The sequence below is a fragment of the Malania oleifera genome, chromosome 6, assembly GCF_029873635.1.
Source record: "Malania oleifera isolate guangnan ecotype guangnan chromosome 6, ASM2987363v1, whole genome shotgun sequence".
NCBI lineage: Eukaryota > Viridiplantae > Streptophyta > Magnoliopsida > Santalales > Ximeniaceae > Malania > Malania oleifera.
Window position 1 is genome coordinate 52,187,790 of NC_080422.1, and position 24,825 is coordinate 52,212,614.

The 24,825-nt window shown below is 36.3% G+C and overlaps 1 protein-coding gene across 1 annotated transcript in view; it reads right to left on the bottom strand.

Annotated features, from left to right (window-relative positions):
* Positions 1-24,825, bottom strand: part of LOC131158240 (succinate--CoA ligase [ADP-forming] subunit alpha, mitochondrial) — a 54,734-nt gene that overhangs the window by 21,832 nt on the left and 8,077 nt on the right. Inside the window, exons 2-4 of the mRNA XM_058112968.1 lie at positions 14,262-14,471; positions 13,309-13,479; positions 11,998-12,121 (exon numbers count right to left, since the gene is read on the bottom strand). Of these exons, the coding sequence (XP_057968951.1) occupies positions 11,998-12,121; positions 13,309-13,479; positions 14,262-14,471 (505 nt within the window). The remainder of the gene's footprint in view (positions 1-11,997; positions 12,122-13,308; positions 13,480-14,261; positions 14,472-24,825) is intronic.

A 24,825-nucleotide genomic window follows, 5' to 3' on the forward strand; every position in this document is an offset into this window, starting at 1 on the left:
TGTGGGACCCTATTGTTGAAAGATTCGAAAGAAAACTCACTGGTGAAAAAGGAATTACTTATCAAAAGGGAGGAAGATGCACGCTAATCAAAAGCACTCTATCCAACCTCCTAGCCTACTTTAAATCTCTTTTTCCTATCCCTTCTTCAGTAGCCAAGAGATTGGAAGGTATTCGAAGGAGAACTTCTTTGGGGAAACATGGGGGAGGATTTCAAACATCATCTAATCAAATGGGGGTCGATTAAACAACCTATGCATAAGGCATGGATAGGTCTTAAATCTCCTCCCACTTCCAATAAGGCCCTCCTGGGGAAATGGCTTTGGAGATTCATGAAAGAGAAGAACCATTTCTAGAGTGAAATCATGGCTACCAATACAGCCTTCAACATAACAGTTGAGCCTCGAAAGAATTGATTGGCACTCATAAGGAAGCTGTTTGAAAATTCATCAAGAGAGGATACGAAAAATTCTTTTCTCATTTATTTTCAAGTGGGGAATGGAGAGAATGTGTTCTTTTGGCATGATATATGGTGCAGCAAGTCCCAACTCAGCACAAAATACCCTTCTATCTTCAGGATGACTTGTTACAAAGATGCCCTTATTAGCTAGCACCTTGAGCTTGTTGATTGCATGTTCTGGAATATTCCCCTAGTTAATAAAGCCTTTGACTGAAAGTTCAATAATTTGACAGACTTGGAATGTAGCCTCTTTAAAACCCAGCAATATAACATAGTCAATGAGCCCAAGTACACCTTGGATAAAGATGGGAACTTTACGAACAGTTCTTACTATAAACATCTCATCTCTCCAGAAGGAAAATGACAGTGAATTGCCTTGGAAACTCAAAAACAGCAGCACCCACAGAGGCTGCCTTTTTTTACATGGGAGGCTACTCTTGGAAAAATGCTAGCCATCGATAACCTGTAGAAAAAAGTTTGCCTTTTGTCAACAGGTTTTTCTTATGTCTGGAGCTAGCTGAATCAGTGAAGCACATTCAAGCACAGTTCTTGGACCAGAAACTTCTGGAATTTGGCCATTTCCATGATCAAGCAGAATTGGGTCACTAGGAACTGTGGAGGGCAAATTTGGGCTTTTTGGAAAGGGATCCATTTCCAAAAAGATGTCAAGGAAGGCTCTCTCCCTGATCCCCCTTGCCATTTTTTGGGAGGTGTGGAGGGAAAGAAATAGAAGAGCTTTGGAAGGATTGATTTTGTCCCTTCAAGTTGTCAAGGATCATTGGATAACTATAGTTTCAAATTGGCATAGTGGCCTGGTTGTAAGGGATATTAATGTAATCTTTGATTTCCTTGACACCCTTCAGTAAGGGAGTTTCCTTGTATATCAGCATTTGGGTGGCATCCCCTTGATGTCTTTTAATAAACTCTCTTTGCTGGTCCCAAAAAAACAAATATGATGCATCTTTTCTTCAATTTGATGCCTAAGACCTTGTGGCTTCCTAGATTCTTCTTCTTCCTTTCTTATTCTTTTGCTCCCATTTTTACAGTGCTCTTAGGCTTATGTTCACAGTACGGAAACACACTCTTCAAACTAATTTCTCTCTACCCCATTGCAAGCCTAATCACAGCCCTTCTGTCATCTGCATCAAAGACCTTACCTGAAACAGACTCAGTTTTCCCTCTATATACTCAAGCTCATGCCCCCCTCTTCAACCTCTCGTCAACCTATTAAAACCCCACCATTTTCACTAAATTTCAGTCCATAACCTTTGACAACTCCACCACAGCCCTTCTTTTTCCAATTGTCAAACTGTGAAAGCACTAAACTTGAAATATTCTGATCAGACTTGGAAATAAATCCAGGTTAGCACCAGGGCAACTCAAAGTCAAAGAAGTTTCATAGGAAAGCAAAGGATGATTTCATTTACGTGATGATGGAGAGAGTTGAAGCTTTGGAAGCAAAATACATGTAATGAACGCTGCCAACCCTCAGCCCAAAAAACTTTTTTCAAGAAAAAGTAAAGATGTTCCAAACAGTGGCTCAAAGAAAAAGGCAAAATTCATGGCAGAACATGTAATTGCAAGGCAAGGTGATTCCTATTCCACCTCCAAATATTAGCCCCAGAATGAATGCTCCTTTTGAAATACCCCAATTATCTCCTTAAGAGATGGCTAATGATCTTTTCATTCTGATCGGATGTGGGCAAGATCCATATGATCTCAAGGGGCAATATTACAACTAAGGTGCGAGTTTAGATCCTATATTTTGATGGGAGGATCAATCCTCAACCATTTTGAGATTGACTCATTACTCTAGACTCTGGACAGGTATTTTAATTCTCACAACACGACTGATCAAAGGCAAAGTTGATTTACTACCATGGATCTCATGGAGAAGCACCAATCTAGTGGACAACTGTTGGAATCTAAAATTTCAAAATGCAGGTCCGCCTCCTACAGTTAACTAATAGGAAATGAATCTGCATTTAACGCACAAGTAGCATCCTCACAACTATTAAAATGAGCTTTTTACTCAACTACCCAATCATTGGCAACGGCGGTTCAGTGTCACGGACCAAGCTTGTTTAGGGCTTTATGCTTGCATGTGACCACTTGTCTTGTGTGCATGGTATGGGTAACCATCAGGTAAATAATGTTGCAGGTTTCATTCTTTAAGTACGATAATTCCTTAGTCAAAAATGGGAGTATAAGTCCTTGGTCAGCTTGACATTTCCTAGTGCCGAAGGTAGAATAGTGTGGAAAATCTCTTTAAGCGAGGGTGAGTGTTCATCAATCACAGTTAAACTCACTAATTTTATAAACATGTTCAGCTTACTTGCCTCTTTCACTAAACACATGTTGCCTATGGAGGTGTGAATAATGAATTGCAACATTTTACAGTTTACTGAGCGACTCTAGCTCGCTTTCATGATTGTTTACTGCTTTTGCTTACTTTGTACTCATTGGTTCTGAATTTGTTCACATGGTGAAATGCGTATATTTTCAGATGACTAGTTAAGCAAGTGTGCTAAACTAGTGAAGCATCACCATTCACAGTGTGTTGAGTGTACGCCCGTGACACTGAGTACAAGAACAAATTTCAGGGGCTGAAATTAGATCTCTTGCAATTAAATATCCACATCATTCTTTCACTTGATTAAGTCAGGATTAAGGGTTGGAATTCAAAATGAAATATTAAATCAACATGGATGATGCATGTGAATTGGCCTCAAAGGTTGAAAGAAATTTGAAGCACGCCTTCACCCAAAGATTTGCCTCCTAAGCTGGAGAGATAAAATCCAAAGAAATTAAAGAGGGGAAGGCTTCTAACCAGACCAAAGCTCTCATGGCTAGCGAATGGAAGGGAAGCAATGATGTTTTTTTTAAGAGCAGAGAATGAGGGCACATGGCACAGCAATGTCCAAAAGGAAACCTACATATTGATGCCAGAACAAGATATCCTCCTGAATCTGAAAATGATGATAGGAGTGAGTCTCAAAGGATGAAATATTCAGCGAGCAAGCATGACCTTGTTGGAGTACATAAACAGGTTTTAGGGGCTGAAATTAGATGTCTTGGGATTAAAGATCCACGTCAGGCTCCTTCTTTGATTCTCAAGGGTTGAAAGTCAAAATCAAATGCTGAATCAACATCTCAACATGTACAATGCATTCAAATTGGTCTTGAAGACTGAAAAAGAGTCTGAAGGAGGTCTTCACCTAAATATTTACCTCTCAAGTCACAGCAACAAAATCCAAGGAAATAAGTGGGGAAGGCTTCTTAACCAGTCCCTCTGCTACAAGCAGCCACCAAGCACAAGAACAAAGCTCCCATGGTTAGTGAGCAGAAGGGCAGCAATGATGTTTGTTTTAAGTGCAGAGAAAGTGGGCAGGAGATGTTCCTTAACTGAAAACATGATAGGACTGAGTCTCAAGATGACTTTGGAGCCTTCAAGAGAAAGAAGAATGGAGGCACACCACAATTTTTCAAACACCAGTCTGTTGCAGGAATAAAGATCACTATTCATGGAAGCAGTAGCACAAATGCTAGGTCAGAGGCCACCATTAAGCGATTAAAGATCCCACAGAACATCCTCAACCATACAAAGTTGCATGGTTCAACACTGCTTTCATTCTGGTAATATGGCAGCGTCTGGTTTCTATGACTCATGTTCATCATCATGATTTTATTTGGTGTGATGTCATACCTACAACCTACAGCTTACATATTTCTTTTGCCCAAGGTTTTATTCCCAAGTCGTCCAAGATGAAGGGAGGACTAATACCTATCACTTTACATTCAACAAAATACACACTGTTTTGAAACCTATGAGTGCAGAAACCAAAGAAACCATGAAAAAATATCATGAGAAGCCAAAGAAAGTTGCTAAAAATAAGCAAAGGCCCCTTAAAATCCTCAGAAAAAAGCAATTTGAAAGCACACCAAAGAAAGTTGCACTGATGCCCAATGAAAATATGAGTCGAGCAGCTGTAACTTCTCCAGTAATACAAACTGATGCATCCAAGGTATTGGGCAGCTTTTCAGGTGTGGTTCCTTGACCTGTGAAATGACCTACCACCAATGCAAGACATCCAAGATGCTATTGAATTGATGCCCGGTTCAACTGCCCAATCTACATACATATTGCATAAAGCCAACCAAATACGCAGAGCTTAAATGACAAGCCAAGGAGTTGCATTCAAAGGATTTCATTCAGGTGTCTCAGCCCATGTGCTCCTACTCTTCATATGCCAACAAAAGATGAGATTTGACATGTAATAGCTGTGCCATTTACCATCAGGTATCAATCCCACAACTTATGATATGTTGAACAGGATGGTAGGTGCCACAATCTTCTCAGAACTTCTCAAAGATCGATCCAAGGAGTGACTATCACCAAATACATATTAGCTCTCGATGAGTGGAAAACAGATTTCAAGACTTAAGGATGTTCTTTCTAAGTGGCCCATCATGCCATTCGGCCTTTCTAAGCACCTAGCACACCTTCATGAGAAGAATGATAACATGCATAGGAGCATAGGTGAGTCTAAGATGGCTCTAGCTCCTTAGGCTCGGCTTGCTCTATAAATCAATTTAGCCCAATCCTATTCAAGCCAATCCAAGCTTGTGGAGCTTGACGAGTCTAGTTCATGTTTTCCAATTCATCTTATTAACCTAATTGAGTTCTTGTAATCATATTATTTTTATATTATACAGCTGATATAATATATGCTTCATACATATAAATTTAATGATATATTTTTTTATACTAGTATTATTTTATAACTAAATCGAGCTTAATTGAGTCAGGCTCAAGTTTAGCGACTTTGAGACCAATTTTGAATCAAGGTCTAGTACATAGTTACATGGAAAACGGTGCATTTCAGGTAGTGGTAAATAAGTAGATAGTTCTTGGCGGGGGGCGGGGGTAGACGTGGTACACCATTTTGAGTTGTGGTACTCTTGAACCACTTATTTAAGTTGATTAATCATATGCTATGTCGGGGTCACAGTAAATTTTAAATTATTTACTAAGAACGGAATATAGAATATAGAGAAAAAAAAATCCATACTATTCTTAATTAAATTAAGAAAATTATTGAAGAACAATAATTAATTATAAATTAACTTATTTCTTTTAAAGTAATAAATGTGCTGCTGTTTTAACAATAATATTATACTACTAAGAGAACAAAGCTGTGGGACTCTTTATAGCTGCACTCAAAGTTCAAAAGTAATTATTGGCATTCCTTTGCACTCAAAAAAAAGGGAGTATCTCTTTTTGTCAAATCCATCCACAACTGCAGCAGCAAACCCATGCAGGAGTCTTACCCAGCAGCAGGAAACCCTTTCCAGAGTCTCAGCCAGCAACAAAAAACCCTTGCTGGAATCTCGCTCAGCAGCAAGAATCCCTCCTCTCACCTCCACAGGCTTCAAAACCCTCCTCTCACCATTGCATGCTTCAGCCCTCTCTTCACAAATCAGGGTCCCCACTTGTGGCAATTTGGATCCCAACACTCATTAATCCAGGGCATCATCGACCTTCAAATCAGTATGTATGATCCAGATCACAGTTCCAGGGGGCAGTGACCCAAACTATGGTCCAGTATCCCATTATGCCAATCCAACTCAACTCAAATACACCCTAGACAAAGGTATTGCATCTCTTTATTTGTCAAATCCCAGCAACCCAGGTAACTATGGTCGAGTATCCTATTATGTCAATCTAACTCGACCCAAATACACGTTAGACAAAGCTATTGCATCTCTTTATTTGTCAATTCCCAGTTTTTAATTTTCTGACATACTAATTTAAAGCAATACCAAAGAAGAGGCATTATGCACCTGCGACAAGTGATGAGAGCTCATCAAGAACAGCTCTACATTAACTTAAAGATACATTCTCTCATTTAAAGGTTTGAAGAATAATCTTGAAAAGGTTATTGTCAAATTGGAATGACCTAAACCCACTAACTTGAATGAAGTCCATGGCTTCCATGGATTGGCATTGGCTACTTTGTACAGGAGATTCATCAAAACTGTCAGAAGGCTCAGAACCATTATGGCTCCAGTAACTGGTTGCAAGTAAAAAGGAAATTTTACTTGGTCTAAAGCAGCCACTAGCATTGAAGGGGTGAGGCAGCAAATGATCAAAACTTACATAACCAGTTGCATGTGATGCCGCTCGAGTTGGAATTGGAGGTGTTGTTAGCCACATGGGATATCCAGACACCTTTTCCAAAAGGAAGTTAAACAAGGCCAAGAAGTACTCAACTGATGACAAGGAATTCTATGTTTTAGTATAAGCCCTTTGCCATTGATAACATCTTTTTATCCCAAAGGATTAGTCCTACTTTCTGATCATGAAGATCTAAAGTATATAAATTCACAAAAAAAGTTGTAATTGTCATGGAAAATGGGTTCCATTTTTGCAAAAGTTATCATTTGTTGGTCATCAAACATGGAGCTGGGATTCAGAAAACATGGCAGATGCACACAACCTAGAAAGACTATGCTTCTTGCAAAGATTCCATGTCATATATGCTAATTTGCTAGCCGGGCAGCATATTAATATCCACATTTTCCCCTTGATGTTGGATATCTTTTCAAGAGCAGCACTTGTGCTTATCCAACACTTATTTGATATCTCACAGAACGAGTAGAATTCACATTACATGTTGAAGGGGTAGCAGATCATTTTGATCATAATAAAACTGCTACGAGAGAAGATCATTTCTACTGGCCTAGCTTCAAGCAAGATGATGCTAATTTTTTCAAATGCCCTAAAGGAAGAGAGAACACTGATGCAGTGCGTAATCCACATTGGAAAAATCTTATTTTGAAAACAAGTGCAGATACATGAGTTACCAAAAACTATTGTCTTTAATCAAAATTCTGAATACAAAGCTCAAGTTTTCTAGCCTACTGACAAACAGATGGACAAAAGAGGTTGTAAATCAAAGATTGGGAGATCTCTTGAGGTGTCTAGTGGGTAATCATGTTACCAATTGGGATCAAGTACTTATGACAGAATTTCAGTGTAATAGTTCTATCAATAGAACCATTACCAAAAGTCCCTTTGAGATTGTGTTATGCTTGCAACCAAGAAAGCCAATTGACTTGGTTCCACTACATCATCAGTGCTGAAACAGAAGCATTTATCAAGCAGATGAGGGAGATTTGTGATGAAGTGAGAAGCAAGACTGCACTTAAAAATGAAAGTTACAAGGCACATACTGACCGTGAAAGAAGCTTTGCTGAATTTGACGAAGGTGAAAATTTAACAGTTCACGTATGACAAAAGGGTGAAAATGTAATAATTCATGTATGACCTGAGCTGTTTCTTAAAGTTTCCAACAAGAAGCTATATTCCAAGAGTACTGGATCATACAAGATGATGAAGATATTACACTATACTGTTGCTATGTAAAAAAATAATTAAAAAAAAAAAAGATATTACATCATACGTAGGTCAGGAGCAAAATCCTTTCAATCATGAAGCAGTGGTTCGCTCACCATCACCACCCAAGGTAAGGGAAGATATTGATGACATGTTTGATGAACAAATAGTTGCAACACATGGTAGCAGCTACCAGAATTTATTGTGAAGTAGGAGGAACATCCTCTATTGTATTAACATATTGTACTTGGCCTACAATCAATGAATTCACGCGCCTTAATGCTCATCATGATATCACTCTTACCATTGTCAAGTTTTTCCAAGTCAGGAAAGATGATGAGAGACAGGGGCAGCCAGCCACAGTGCACAGGGGAAAAGGCCTTGATTCAAAAACCCAAGGTATTATTTGGCATTGGTAACATGACTTGGAACCAATTTGAGAGGTCTTTCAGCACACTATAAGGCATAATAAAAGTTTTCTTATGCTTTCTTGAAGTTTAAATGCAACATCCCATGCACAAGACTCCCATCCCATATTGGGGTCTAGGGAGCACATGATGTATTGAAGTTTAACTCCACATTTTTTTTATTGCAAAAGAAAATGTATTGGAAAGAGAGAAGAGAGAATAACAATTTAGGAGAGGCTAAGAAATCCTCAAAGTAGGAAAAAACAAAAGAGAATGAGAGGGGGAAAAACTAAAAGAAAATTAAAACAAAACAAAAAAACTAGCGAATCCGATTAAGAATAACCTGCTTTAAGTCCTTCCCATTGTAATTGATAGAGCTCTTCAATCTTGCTAATTCCCTCTGAGCTTTAGTCTCTTTTCTTGTTAGCCCCATCCAATTGAACTTTATTCCCTCTATAATTCGCCAGACAACGCGATATTATCTAAAAGATTTTGGGCACCAACATCCTGCGAACTAGCCACCTCCAGAGGAGTAGGCGATAATAAATCACTACATTGATTAGTCACAGCCATGCCTGCACCCAATCTCTCCTCCTCAAAGATAGCTACATCCTCCAAAACTTCAGACAGAGGAGGCGCATAAGAAATATACTCAAGAGCATCAAAAGAATCAGAAACATAATTCATTTTTTCACTAATCTAATCCAATAAAAGACACCTTTATCACAAACAAACTTACTATCATACTCACTGTCCTCTTCCTCAATATCCCCCATTTTTTCTTTTCCTTCTGAAGCTGATTTCCTCCTTTATCCAAATCAGAGTTAGAACACTTCTGAGATTCCTCAACATAAAACTTTCCAGCTTCATCTATTTCTAAAAACTTTCCTGCCTGCATACTTGTTCATGCTACCGTTAACAAGCAAATTTTCCTTACCTTCCCCCACCCTCCTTGCTGATCGATGCTTACACACCTTTGTATCCACATCCTTTCTACCTTCTTCTCCATTCTATCTTTCCCCATAAATACCCAACACATCTGGGCATGAACCATTTCCAAAACTTACCTCATTTTTGGCCTCCATCTGAATGCATCTCCTGCTCTGCCTGAAAATTTCACCCATATCCCTTAAGCCTTGAATATTGCAATAAAAGGATTTTGGGCCTCACTGTTACCTGGAACACCAGACAAAGAAACCCCTTGATCCATATTTAATATTTGATCAGCTCCATGGGCTAATTCACCTGGCTCCTGGGCTCTATCAGCAGTTTTAGATTATGGGCCTGTTGTAAATAAAAAGGATCCTCCTTTCTCTCTCCAAAGAAAGCTCCAGCTCTGGGCCATATTTCCCTGCATATGTGCCTGTCCGAATGACTGGCCCAGCTTTGGAAAAAAAGAAGCTCCTCCTTTTTCAACATGATCAGCAACATCCCAGCCCAATCTTCGTCCTTCCCATCTTCCCACAAGAAACCCTAGTCGCCTCAACCAATGTTGCAGCTGCTTCTGTAACGCTATCTGAGATGACTGCATCAATGATCTCTGAAAGAGAGACTTTGACTTCTGGCATTGAAGATTCCTTCTAATGCAACTCACCACCACACCAAGTACAGATCTGATGCTTTCCTACCACCAAACACTGGATCCCTGCCTGAACACTTTAGAAGCCTCCTTCGCCTTCATCCTTCCTCTTCGCTGCCACCATCCGACTCAACGATCAGTGATCTGGATTCCTTCCTTCGTATTTGCCTTTAGAATCAAGAAGGAGATCTCTAACCACCTCGCAAAGCTTTGCCGCCCATCCCCTTTTGTGCCACGGGGATGAACACCAAAAATCTCTTCCCTTTCCACCCCAGTCCCAACTCCAGAAATTTCTGACCTCTGTTAGGCGAATAGAAACCCAATGCCACTCACTACCCAGTCAAATGCTTCAAAACCCCTTCCCAACTGACCGAAAATTGACAAGCCATCCAGAAATCATTTAGCAGCAGCTCCAGGAAATCTCACCACCTATTGTGTAATTGATTTTGTTCAAGAACAAACAAATAAGGACTCTCCCCAACTTTGTCCAATCTCAGATCAAAAAGTCTTTCCTTTGATCTAGATCAAATGTTTTCACATCTCTTCTGCCATCCTCTTGGGATTCCATGGTTGAGTCCTTCATGAGAGAAGAAGGGAAGTTTCATGAGAGAAAGAGAGAAAGGGAGTATCCCATCGAGATAAAGTACATTTGAAGTTTACCTATACATTTGGAAAGGCTGTTTCTGCAACATGAACCTATGATGTTCAGATTTAGTGCAACACACTTACAGTTGAGCCAAAGCTCCCTTTTACATTATCTGGTCATCTTAAGAAGGTTTAGAATGTTATTTCTATTTTTTTGTCATAGGATATTTTGCTACTTTGCACTTGGGCTGCAGGATTGTGCTTCCAGATTCGATCTTTTAGTTCTTGATTATTTTTGTAATTTGGGACAAATGTGACAAGTTTAAATGGGTCTGAAAGAGTGGTGAAAAAAGTCAAGCCTTATGCCCAAGTTTCCTTGGCCACCAAGGGAACTTGATCCCCCAAGTCTTATCCCCTATAAATATAAGCATTCAACTTGTTTTCACATGCAAAGAGAGTAGCTCAACTCTAGTCTCGAAGTGTGATGTTTAAGATCCAGTTGATTGCCTAGAGCCTTCTTCTTCTTCATTGCTACGCTGCTCTCTAGTTACTATTCATGGCACTGTAACACAGCCTTCAACCTAGTTTCTCCCTCCCTTTGCAAGCCTAAACAGAACCCTTTCCATCATCACCTCACAATTCAATCCTTTACGGTTGTTCCAGGTTTGGATGCACAGAAACACAGCCTAACCAGCCTCTGTTTGCACTTTTCATACTCAAGCTCCTACCTCTTCATCAACCCTGTCAACCCATTAAAGCCCTGCAATTTTCATTAAATTTCAGTCTACAACCTTATTAACCCATCACAGCCCTTCTTTTTCCTATTGTCAATTTGTGCCAGTGCTTAACTTGAAAGATCCTGCATCAAGTCTATTATGCTACCTTTTTCACAAGATAATAGAGCCAAACCATCCTTTTAAACCAGTATGTCCAGCAAGAATATGGATCTAGCCTTGCCTCCAATAACTCTCATAGTCTGAGAAGTGATGATACCTCTAACCTATACTCCACTGATGAACACAAGATTGCACAATAGTTATTGGACAATTCACATTACCTAGAGTGCACAAAACCCAGCAAAGTTGATTATTATCAGATGAGGAATCTAATTGGTTTTACATCACATCAGAGATGTGGGAAGCCAGAACCTCAATCATGGAAACAATGCCATTAAACTTGATGCTTTATTGCAGGATAAATTTGATATGGGATCTTCTATAAACAGCACTGCATTTGTTATTTGGCTTTTATAAATTTTCCCAGCGTATAACTTGCATCAAACCACCCCCAGGCACTCTATAGAACATTTTTATAAACCACATTTTTATAAACCCTTCCAAGTGATCCTAAAAAATTGCAGAATCTTGATACACATATAGCACTCTACTATAGGACTACATACTCTTTACAACTTTACACATAAATGAATACATTGAAAATAACAATAGAGCGACAGCATACAAGAGCACACACCTCTGCACACAACTACATGTCATTTAAGAATGAATGCAGACGTATACTGTCCTAAAAATCAGAGAAACAAGTACACAACTGATACAAATGGTTTACCTTCTGTCTGAGGATCTGCTAAGAACTTCTCCATGCAATCAACAAAATTTGTCCCATTAAAAGGATCCCCACCTATACCGACACAAGTGGATTGTCCAAGGCCAACAGCTGTGGTTTGGAAAACCTGCAAAGTATGGAACAAATGGAACAAAATATATTAACAATCTGCATAAGATAAAAGTTGACATGAAGCCCACTGGCATAAAATGTGCACCTAACAGAGAGGACAAATTGCATATGGCCAAAAGTTGATCAAAAAAGTGATGATTTTGCACATAATATCACTCTGAAAAACTAAGGGACCATTTGGTATCACTGTCAAAAATTAGAGAAATGAAAACCAAAAACTAGAAACGGAAACTAAAAATTAGAAACCAACAACCTGTTTGGTTAACATTTACAAAACTAAAACAAATTTAAAACATAATTAAAAAATGCTTATTTTCATCTTTAAATCAAAATATTATAAAATATTATTAAAATAATAAAATTACAAATAATACATGTTAAAAAAATTACTATAATAAAAATAAGATTTATTATAATTATTTTACTTAATTTTTCAACTTTCAAAAATTAATTTACAATAAAAAGTTTATTAGACATGACAATTGAAAAATAGTAAAATTATCTTGTAATTGTCTTCATTATTATTTTTTAAAATTTATGAATATTTTTCTTTTAATTATATTCAAATTTATATGATCATTTAATTTTGATTTTAATTTAAAAGTGTACAAAATGAATAATTTAATCTAAAAACACTATTTCTGGATATTAAAATTTCTGGCAACAAGTTGTCAAAACAACTAAAAACCATAAAATCTAGTTTTCACTTTTTTGGCAAGCAGCTCAAAACCAACAATAGAAACAGAAAACTGACAACAGAAACAAACGCATTTTTATAATCAGTTTTTCCACTATGTAGAAACAGAAACTAGAAAACAAGAACCAACAACGACAATACATGGCATGAACCAACTGTGCTGTCTTAATGCATAATACATGCGGATACACGTGAATTTGACAACTGATGATCTGTTTGAGTTGCATAAAAGTGACATCAAGTTGTGACAATGGAATGAAAGAAACAGCATAATATAGAAATCAATTTTTTAATTGATAAAAATATTAAACAAGACATAAGCAGTCTCTTTCATTCCACATCCCACCACTTCACCTTGCTCCCAATGAAATTCAGCAATACCACTAACACCACATCAATATCAAAAACATAGATATACACCAAAAGACTGGAATATCAGCCAGAAACACATAACAGAGGAATTGATTACCATAATTTGGACTTACTGCTTCATATGTCAAGGTACCAGATCGGGAAACAATTCCTATGCGGCCTGGCTTGTGGATGTATCCAGGCATAATTCCAATTTTACATTCTCCTGGCTTGATAATACCAGGGCAGTTTGGCCCAATCAGCCGGGTTTTGGATTGCTTGTTAAGAGCAGCCTTCACTCGTACCTAAAATTTCCAAATATTAACTCTCAGGTCAATTCCCTTGCAATAATGAAAGATTAAGAGCAAAATGCAATAATTAGGCATGTACATGGACTTCAGCAAGTAGTTTATATTGTGAAAAACGAAACCCCATCTCCCAACAAAAAAAAAAAGAGAGAAAAATGTGCAGCCAAGCACATGCACAGAAATACAAATACAATCACTGAAATATTCTCAGAGACCTATACTCAACTGAAACCATAAAAAACATATTCATAAATCAACGCAAACTTGAAAACCCATACTATAGGGACATAAAAAAATAAAAATGTGTGCATGTGCATGTATTTTCTTCACAAAAAAAAAAAAGAGTTCTTTAAAGGAGAAAGGAAAGTAAATAAAAGAAAATTACAAGCAGGAGGGTAAGATAGTTACCCAGAAGAAACATCGACTGAACACAAAGAAAAAACAAGGGCCTCAAATGTAAAAAAACAGTTTTCTAATCACACTGGAGATCTATCAGTAACACTCCCTTAAAAGCTCCTGATACAGAACACCATAAAGACGCCACAAAACAACTATATCCCATTATAAAAAGCAAAAGTAGAAACTGCTGCTTAAAGATTCTAGGGTTCCTCTTAAACCAGATGTACCATGGAACCACACTACTATAGAAGCAGCATATCTCAATAATGTTTTATTCTCCAGATAATTCAAGCCTTCTTATCCAAACCATTTGAATCCACCCATCAGAGCCAGCAAAATCATGTTCCACAGCAAGATTTTCAAAATAAAATTAGGTTTACCATATCATGCTGAGGGATTCCCTCTGTGATGCACACAACAAGATCCAACTCAGCTTCCATTGCCTCCATAATAGCTGCTGCAGCAAAAGTTGGGGGTACGTAAACTACTGAAGCATTAGCTTTTGTTTCAGACTTCGCTTCTGCAACTGTGTTAAAAACAGGAAGGCCCAAGTGTTCTGTTCCTCCTCTCTTCGGTGTCACACCACCCACCTATTTTAGCAAAATAAAAAGGGAAAATGTAAATATATCTCCTGCAATCTTACTACACGAGGAACATAAAGAAAAGATATACAAGGAATAGATGGCGCCAAATAAGGTCAGTGAAAGAAGAATACACAAGGAAAAATTGATGATGCATAACATAATGGTCCAACAACAATCATTCAGCACTCATTTCTGTCCTTGAATGAATCAAATAAAAATTAAAAAATATGAATAAAGTAATAAAATATAAATTAGTAAAAAATTAAAATACTAAAATAAAATAAAATTATTATAACTAGCATACTTAATTTATATTTCAAAATTCACTTTACAAGAACAATCTTATGTTACATGACATTTGAAAACTAGTAAAAATATTTTGTAATTGGCTTTTATTTTTTTTTTAAATTTTATGGACATTTATCATTTCATTTTAATTTAATTAATAAATATGTATAACATGAATGATTTGATCCAAAAATTTTAATTCAATTTAATTTTGGATATTAAAATATTCTACCAACAAGTTGCCAAAACAACTAAAAACCATAAATTTTGGTTTTCATTTGTTTTCTTGATTAATGATTGGAATGGAATAAAAAAAAAAAACAAGTCATTTTCCAAATATACCCTTAAACCAAAATTATTTATGCTTATTTATATATTTTCAATAAATTTTGAAATAAATTTAATTTATATTTTCTATAGAGGAAAAAAATTGGAGAACCAGCCTTCGATGAACGATAAGGTTGCTTCTTTATGACCATTTGATCATGGATTCGAGTCCAAGGAAACAGCCTCTCTGCATAAAAGCAAGTGTAAGGCTACATACATTGTGATGACCCTCCCTTGCTGTCGCAAAGCAAGGAGCCTTGTTGCCCAAGGACGCCTTTTCTTTTTCTATAGAAAAAACTGATTTTTTAAATATTATTACGTGTCAACGAATTAAAATTCAATACATGTATAATTTCAATATACAGTCCCAAAAATACAGGAATCTACATAAAAATGAGGAAAAATATGCAAATACTTTTTTTTCCTGAAGTCTATGATCTTGAAAATGAGTTGTAGCCTATGATTGAAGGTTTCGACCAGAATCCCATTTCTAGAAATCAAGTGAGTCAATTAGAGAGACCGCATGGGAAGGTAACCATGTTTGGGCTAGAGAGGCAACGCCGTGAGTCTGGATGGGTTTAATATGGCCTTTATTCAAGATTGTTGCTGGGGTGGATTTGTTGAATGTATTTAATGATTTTTGTTGGAATGGGGTTTTTATCATTTTGGTGCCCAAGAAAAAAATAGATCTCTTAAGATTGCTAAGTTTGGTGAATATTGTGTATAAGATCATTGGTAAAGTGTTAGCTAATAGGTTGAGTGTGGCAATAGATGTGACTATTTTTAAGGCGCAAAGTGTTTTTTTTTTTTCTGTTTGGGGAGAAGGGGGGGGGGGGGGGGGGGGGGGCGGGCAGGTTGTTGATGTTGCTAACACAAAGATGAAAAGAGAAAATGGATCTCGTTGTCTAACACCTCTCAACACTCTAAACCAAGACTTAGGTTCTCCATTCACAATAGCCGAAAAGAAAGCATTAGATAAACAGCCTGTAATCTAGGATCGCCACCTCTCCCTAGAACCCTTCCTAGCAATATCTGAAAAAATTCCAAATTATCCTTATCATAAGCCTTTTCAAAGTCCAGTCTAAAAATAATTCCCTTCTCATTTTTCTTACAAGGCTCCAAATGGTTTATAGGGCAGTTGATAGGGGTCTAGTGGAGGGAGTGGAGGGGGGTGGAGAGGGGGGTTTTGTGTCCCATCTTCAATTTGCAAATGATACTTTGGTTTTTAGATTCTTTGTTGAACTTTCTACTCTTCAATTTTTTTTTAAGAGGGTTTCTAGGCTCAAAATTAATTTGGGAAGTGGTATTGCAGCTACTAACCTTAGTGCTAGTAGATCTAGAGAGTCCGGTTGGGTTTTGATCTTTCAAATTGGCCTTCATCTAATCTAGGAGTCCCATAGGGTAGTAATCATTGGTCGGTGGGTTTTTGGGATCCAGTTAGGGGTGTGAGTGAGTCAAGCTTACTCGCAAGCTACTCGGACTCTACTCGTCCCGTAACTCAACTCAACTCGATTCTACTCAAGTTCGAGCCGAGTTCAAACTACTCAAATATTTTAACGAGTCGAGTTTCGAGCTTAATCATGCTTTTTAATTTTATTATTTTTATGTTATATATATAATATAATATAATATATTTTATAAATATATGTAACATTATATGTACATTATATATATCTATATATGTATAATATTAATTTATAATCGAGTCGAGCTTGAATTTTATGAACTTGTAGTTGAGTCGAGTTCGAGTTTAAAAAATATAAAATCGCTCGAGTTCAAGTCGAGTTTCGAGCTTAACATTTTTGAGTCGAGTCAAGTCCAAGTATTTTACTATGTTGACTCAACTCGAGTCAAATACACTCCTAGATCCAACGGTGGAAAGGGTGTCCAAATGTTTGGATGGGTGGAAAAGGCATGTTATTTTCCTAAAGGGGTTGCAACACACTTATTCAGGCTTGTCTTGCTATATTCCTCTTTATTATTTGTTTATTTTGAGGATTTTGGTGGGGATTGTTGGTGAGCATGAGAACATTACGAGAGATTTTTTTTCTTTAATATGGAGTTGGGGAGAAGAGAGATCGTTTAGTTTGTTGGGAGGTTGGGTTTTTAGGTCTAAGACAGACAAGGTTTGGGTCTTGATAATTTGGTGTCTAAAAACACTCTTTTGACTAGTAGGTTAAAGTGGTTTCCCTTAGAGGAATCTCTCTTTGGCATAGAGTCATTAAAAGTAAATTTGGCTTGCATATGAATGGGTGGGATGCTAATTTGGGAATTAAATGTTCTTCTAAAAGCCCGCGCAAATGCATTTCTCGTATTTACCTCCACTTTACTCTTTATATTAATTTTGGTTTGGGAAATGGCTCTCAAATTCATTTTTGGAAAGATTTTTGAGTGTGCAATACCACTTAGTCCTTTTCTTTTCCCAGTCTTTATCGCTTGTCTTATGGGCATAATGATGTCATTCTTCTTTTTTGATTTTTACAGGGTGAATTGTCTTTTTGGGATTTTTATTTCATAGAACTCTAAATGATCAGGAGGTGGAGGAGCTTTCTTTATTGATTTTGATGGAGAACTATCGTCCTTTCAAGCGTGATAGTCATTATTGGTCTTTAGATACTTTGGGGTTTATTCTTGCAAATCTTTTTTTGATCTTTCGACTAATGATAATATCTCCTTTCTGCTCCATGAAACTATTTGGATGGCCAAAGTTCCTTCAAAAATCAAGGCTTTTATTTGCTTGGTTGTTCTTAAAAGCATTAACACCAACAATCTCCTGCACAGTGTGTTCAAAGACACTTACTCCTGATGAGGGTTCTTTATGTTTTGACTCTTTATAGTTCAAAACAGCTTCTCATCAGTTTGTGCTTTGCACTTATGCTTGGCATATTTGGAATAAGCTTTGGGATCACCTGGGAGAGAGTTGGGTTGGTCTGCAGTCCATGGAGAGTTGGATGGTCATCTCTTTTGCTGGTTTGGTAGACGGAAGCAGCTGTTTTGTGTAGGTGTGCAGTTTTCACAGTTTTGTGGGTTTTGTGTTTGGAACATAATGCTCAAATTCTTACAGGGAAAAAGCTGAATTCCTCTTTGTTATGGGAGAAGAACAATTACTTTAGCCTCGCTTTGGTGTGCTGCTGCTGGTGCCTGGTTGTTTTAAAGGAGTGATGTTTTCTGATATTCAAGAGGAGATGCTAGCTTGATTAGTCTGATGACTGTTTTTTCTCTATTTGTTTTCTTATTTTTGTTTAGGCAAATTTCTTACTATCCTCTTTGTATATTCTTTATATTTGAATGAATTCATCTTCTTTCGTATCAAGAAATAAATAAATAAACTTTCTATCAACTAAGATTATAATAAAAGCTTCCCAAACTATTTATAAGCAAATATGAGCAATTATTAATTACTAGTAAATGTGTCACATACATTGCACGTGATTGCTTATGAATAATATTATGTCAAATATTTTTATATAATTTTTAATAAAGTTTAGATATATTTTTAAAACAAATTAATGATATATTGTCAAATTTTAGTATACAGATTTTGAGGCATACTATTATCACACCAAGCAGATACAGGAGCAAGAATATTCTTTAAAATATACGTAATGAAATGACAGGAATACTTTAATTAACATCATGCAAAATATTAAATTTTAATATTTGTTTAATTATTAATATATGGATATACATTTATTAATATTTTTATTATTTTGTAAAAAATCTCAATATCTAGCTTCTTCCAATGAAAAAAATAAGAAACTTATTTCAATTTCTAACTTGTGATTTGCACAAAATCTTTGCAGTTATTATTTTTTGTTAACTTCGAGATCAATTAATAATTTTTCTTAAATTTCAAATAAATTTAAATGTTAGTATTTGGTGTACTTCCAAGTCTATACTTTTATTTCATATTTTATTTTTAAAAATTACATTGTTATTTATTTGAACAACTTCACAATAATTTAGAATATGTTAGAGGAGTTTACCCATTTTCTTTTGGAATATACCATATCATACTATTACATTTATATCATTTTTTAGTTAATGAATTTTTAAGTTCATATCTTAACCTATTAAAAAAATTAAAATAAATTTATCTAATATTTCTTGAATTTTAAATTTTCTTTAGAAATTTTTTGTCATACTTTCAAAAGAAATGTATGTACACTGCTAGTTCTTATTGTCATTTTGACCAAATAAACTTTCTTTCTTTAGTTAAACATTTTGTCTTATTTTCAAAAGAAATGCATGTACACTGCTAATTCTTATTGTCATTTTAACCAAATAAACTTTCTTTCTTTAGTTAAACATTTAACTTATCCAAAATAAATTAATGGATTTTTAAGTTCAAATCTTAACCTATTAAGAAAATTAAATATAAGTTATCAAATTTTTTCTTGAATTTTTATTTTTATTTTTTATAAATTCTTTGTCTTATTTTTATTTTTTAAAAGACATATATACTGCTAGTTCATATTGCCCTTTTAACAAAATTAAGTTTCTTTTTTTAGTTTAACATTTAGCTTATCCAAAATAGATTAAAATAAATGTATTTATTAATTTCAATTGAATTAATTTCTTTTAGGAATATCTTCTCTTACCTACAATAACTTCTAGACATTCTAAATGTAATTTTATTTAATTTTGGTTGAATTATTTTATAATATAGAAATTTTCTTTTCCAAAGAAATAGTTTATCTTACTTTCGAAATATAAGGATATTTTTTTGAACAAAATCATATACTCAATTTACATTTCTATACAGAGTATTAAAATTTATTTGTTTTAGAAATATTTAGTCTTGCTTTTAAAAGCCTAGGACACTTTTGTTCACATATTATTTACACTACTCACACTTCTATATATAGTATAAAATATACTGTCTTTTATTAGGAATTTTTGGTATTACTTTCAAATGATAAGCTTAGTTTATAAAAATATTGTTAATTATTAAGAATTTTTGCATCGTAGAATATTAGTTACTAGGACCCTATTGTATTGCTCCCCTTGCAGGTATGGTCTCCAATTGTCAAGTACCTAGTGCTCAAACAAAATCCTATCATCATCTACTCCTAGAAAAGTTGCGGATTAAGGAAGACAGCATACAACCTTCAATATGTCATCTGCTAATTCTGAAATTTTAAAAGGGAATGTCATCCTCTACATGCTTGTGAAAAAAAAAAAACCATGGAATTACAAAGGGACTGCAAAAAAAAAAAATTATAATCTCATTGTCCAATAGATTTTTTTTTTTTTTTGATAAGTAATGCGAAACAACACATGATTAACGGGCTCCAAGAGGTACAACTGCCAGTCCAAGTACAAAACCAAGAGCATCTGTACAAATTAAAAGATTTAAAACAAATTAAAAAAAACAAAGAAACAGGGTCTGGGGTTAAATTTTTAGAGCTCCAAATAAAAAGAGTGCAACTGGAGGTATCTTTCAGCACCTCACAGGAGGAATAGGAAAATCAAGAGGCAGCCATGTTCAGTGAATTATGAAGTAAGCAGGAGTCTGAAGATGGGAAAAGAAGGGCGCAGAGATTTTTGAGAATTATGATCTCAATGAAGTGCAGAATCATGCCTTAGAATGTAGGTGATGTAGGGCAGCAACAGACGGAACAAGCGATGGAGAATTGTTGGGGGAAAACATTGAGAAGAACAGAACAAGAATAAAAAAGAAGGGAGAAACAACAGGGCAGAACAGAAGATCAGAGACAGAAGTAACATAAAAACGAACAGCAGGAGAAACAGAAAGAGGAGACAGAAAGGCAGAGAAGGAAAGTGGGAGAAAGGAAGAGGAGGAAAAAGAAAGCAAGAGAGGAAGATGTGAGCAGGGAGAGACAGAATAGAATGAGATTCAATTAATCATTTCAAAACATAATTATCCTTACAGTATAAGCCTATATTTTTAGAACTAAGAAACCCTGGGCCCAAAACAACGGAAAAACATAAAATAACCCCAAAGTAACAAAAAATTGCAGAAATAAGCAAATATTCCCTAACAAACATAAAATCCTTAATTTTTAAATCACCAAAAGTAATATGATTGCCTAGAATTTTCACAATCGATCTTCCATCAAACTTCCCCATAGAACAAAGATAAACAACCAAAAAGCTTACAGAAGAGCTGCCCTACAATCCCTTTGAAGATGGGACAGCAGCCCGCATCTCCTAAAAAAAACACACACACGCACAAAAGAATGGGCCCAAAAGAAGCCAAGAACACCACTCTGTCCCACAATGAAAGTGGACAAGATGAATGCCTCCTAAAAGTTCTTGCGTTCCTCTCAAACCAAAGCATCGAAATGATCACATAAACTGCCCCATTCCATAGAATGCGTCCCTTTCTCACATTCCAAGGCACTGCCTATTTCACCCTTGCTTTTTGGTCCCTAGTCATATCCCTCCCTCAAAAGGAGCACCTCCAACTCACTCCACAAAGAAGATGTTCTAACCCTATACTCTTCATCTAATAAACCGCAGTCCTCAAGTCTGTCCAACCAAACAATTTCATAGAAGGCGGTGTTGTTTGTCTCTTTAATATTCCCAAAGTTCTCTTTATTCCATTGTTTCACCTTCTCCTTGACATATTTCAGTTTTTTCATCAATTTAAATCCCTCCTAAACCTGGACCTAGCAGTCACCCCACCAAACTTTCAGACACTCCCAAAAGGATGCGTCGACTACATATTCCAAATAAAGTCAAAAGGCGGAGAATTATCACATTTTGGAAGATGATTCAAGGCCAGGGGCCTACGTGTCACAAACTTCTCAAGATTCAACTTTTTTTATAGAAAAATAAATTCATTAAAAAAATAAATAATGTACAATCAGGAGAGAAGACATCTCCTTAACGAAATCTGGGAATCCCCGGGAAAACCAAAAAAGAAAAAACACAAAAAATTAGAAGACAACAAAAGAAAATCAACACGCCCTAAGAAGAGACTGCCAATCAATCTGAACATCTGAAACACACATCCCCTTGAAATTTCCATAGCCCACACACCATAAAGAAGCCATAAAAAAACCTTTTTCCCACACCAACAAATATGGTAGCTTCTTCCCTGAAAATATACGCAAGTTATGAACCTTCCACAAGCCCAATGCAATTCCTTCTCTCTTCCTCCCAAACCCCACAAAAGAAATGCCAAGAACTCCTCCATTCAACTATTTCATCATCTAAAAAGCTCCTTCTTTGAATTGGATTTCCAATTTTAAGATTGAATTTTGCTGCCTGCTCCTAGGAACCTTCTACAGCTTTAACATTTTGTTCCATTGCATTTTCTTGTGTTTCAAGGATGGCATCATGTGGACTACCATCTACACAATCAATGGAGCTTTCATTTTTACAATGATAATCCATGACAACAATAAATTCAGGTTCACTTGCAACTTCTTTTCTGTCATCATATGTGCAATTCATAACATAAAGAACTTCTGTTTCATCCCTGATAAGTTGTTTTGAGATTGGAAGCCAGTGTTGCCCAAAACAATAACTATTTCTTATTGAGATGAAAGATGATCTTGTTATAACAGTTAGGGAAAATATCTGACATTAACAAACTTTTCATTCTAAACCAAAACAAGATTTCAGCTTTACCTTGTTGTCTTCACTAGTATTGTATTCTATCTCACCACTCAGCCACATAACCCACAAGCTTATAATATGCAAATCTTGTCCTCCTCCTTTCAGGTGTCCATTATATTCAAAATAAATATCAAGATAAAACAACCAATGAATTCCCCCTTGGAAAAATGTCCATGAAACAAGCAATATCCTCAAGACAATGCATATAATGATAGAAGCCTATGTAACATTTTCCAAATTCATATCTTGCAAAATATTAAAAATGATGGCTTCCCAGTTGTACAATAACTTATCAACAATAATCCTGAGTGTCTTGCACAAATAATGTATTAAAATAAAATAAAAATTCAAACTAAACCTGACTTTAGGTGCTGACATAGCTGAATTTTCCTCCAAAAACATATATTAAAGTATTAAACACTCGAAGTATGTTTTCATCAGACCAGGTTCAAAATCTCAGTGGCAGTCAATTACTCTTCTCTCTGATCAAAATCTCTCGTATTGCAATATTGGGTATGGATAAATGGGTCATTTGAGGATATAGTTACACAGATTGTGGTTTCTCTCATACAGAGAACTACACTCTGAAGAACAGACCTGGGACTTGCTCTCTCGTGAACAAACCTGAAACCAAAGGCTTAAGGCTGAGATGACGAAGCTACAGGACGGAGATTGTGATGAAGACAGCCTGGGAAAATGGGCTTATGGTGATAATCAAATATGAGGGTCTTGCAAGTGGAAAGGATTTCAGGCGAGTTGAAGGGCCTCAATGATGGGTTGTTGGCAGTGGTTCAGATAGCAAGGAGTTCCAGCAAAACTTCAGATGAAGGAATCTTTTTCTGATCTTCCAACAGTGGCAAGTTTTTTTCGTTTTTCTTTTTTTTGCTGTAACCTTCTTTGGATTTCAGACTGGCAGCAACTTTTCTGCTGGGATGTCTCCTAATTCTTTTCTGTTATTCGCAACAGCAAAAATTTTCCACAGATTTTTGGTGATTTGCTGAAGGGGCAAAGGGTCAGAGTTTTGTTTTCTGGGGGTTTTTTTTTGGGAAAGAGATAGGGCTTTCTTCTGGGGTTTGGGGTAAGGGTTACGGTTTTGTCTTCCGGTGGGTTTTTGAGGGGAAAAAAGATTAGGGTTCTGGAGTGAAGGGCCTTGAAGTTGTAGATGGAATCACCAGGGAAGAAGACGGGCTGGACGATAGAGAGGGCTACTGTAGTGGTGGCAACAGAGGTATTTGTGGCTGGAACAATATATGCTCTGATACCAATTTAGGTAGGACAGCAACAGGAAAAGAAAAGAGATAGAAAGTAGACAGATTAGACAGAAAATAGGAAGAGAAGAGAGAGTAAACAGAGAAGAGAAGAGAAAGAGAAAGCAAAGAAGAAGAGGAAAATGAAAGAAGAAAGAAGAAAAGACATGAGAAGTGGAGATAAAAATCAGACATGAGAAAGAAGGAGAGAAAGAGGGAGAGGGAGAGGGAGAGGGAGAGGGAGAGAGGAAACTGCTGTGAGAGAGAGTGAGACTCAATTAATCATTCCAAAAGTTATTTATCCTTTCATAAAAATTTATATTTATAGGAAACTAAGGAACCCTAGAGATAAAACTATTAATAATTAAAAAAAATAAACCAAAAATAATAAGAAATAATACATATAACACAAAGTAATTAAAAATTACTGAAATAAACAAATATCCCCTAACTAATATAAAATCCCTAAATTTTAAATCTTGAAATGAAACATGATTGCCTGAAATTATCCCCAAGCGATCCACCATCACTAGAGTTTCTGCGCGACACTGATAAAAGGAAAGTGGTGAAAGGCCTTTTAAAGAGATGGAAGCCAGAGGCAGTGTGTCTCCAAGAAAGCCAATGGAGACATCCATGGAGTTGGTTTAATCTGTGTTATGTAGTAGGATGCATCGAGAGATGGCTAACACTTTTGAGAAACATCCTGCTTGCATTGGGTGGCAGAAGCATTAAAAAACTGGGCTTCGTGCTTAGGTGGCATAAAGTCACCCTGATTGTTTGAATTCCTACTGGGCAATTTCAAATGGGTGCTCTCAAAGAGCCACTGGCCTGCTCAAGACAGGTCTAGGAACAACACTTTGGGGGACTTGGCTGTTGTGAGAATTAATGGAGCCTGTCTTGGTGCATTG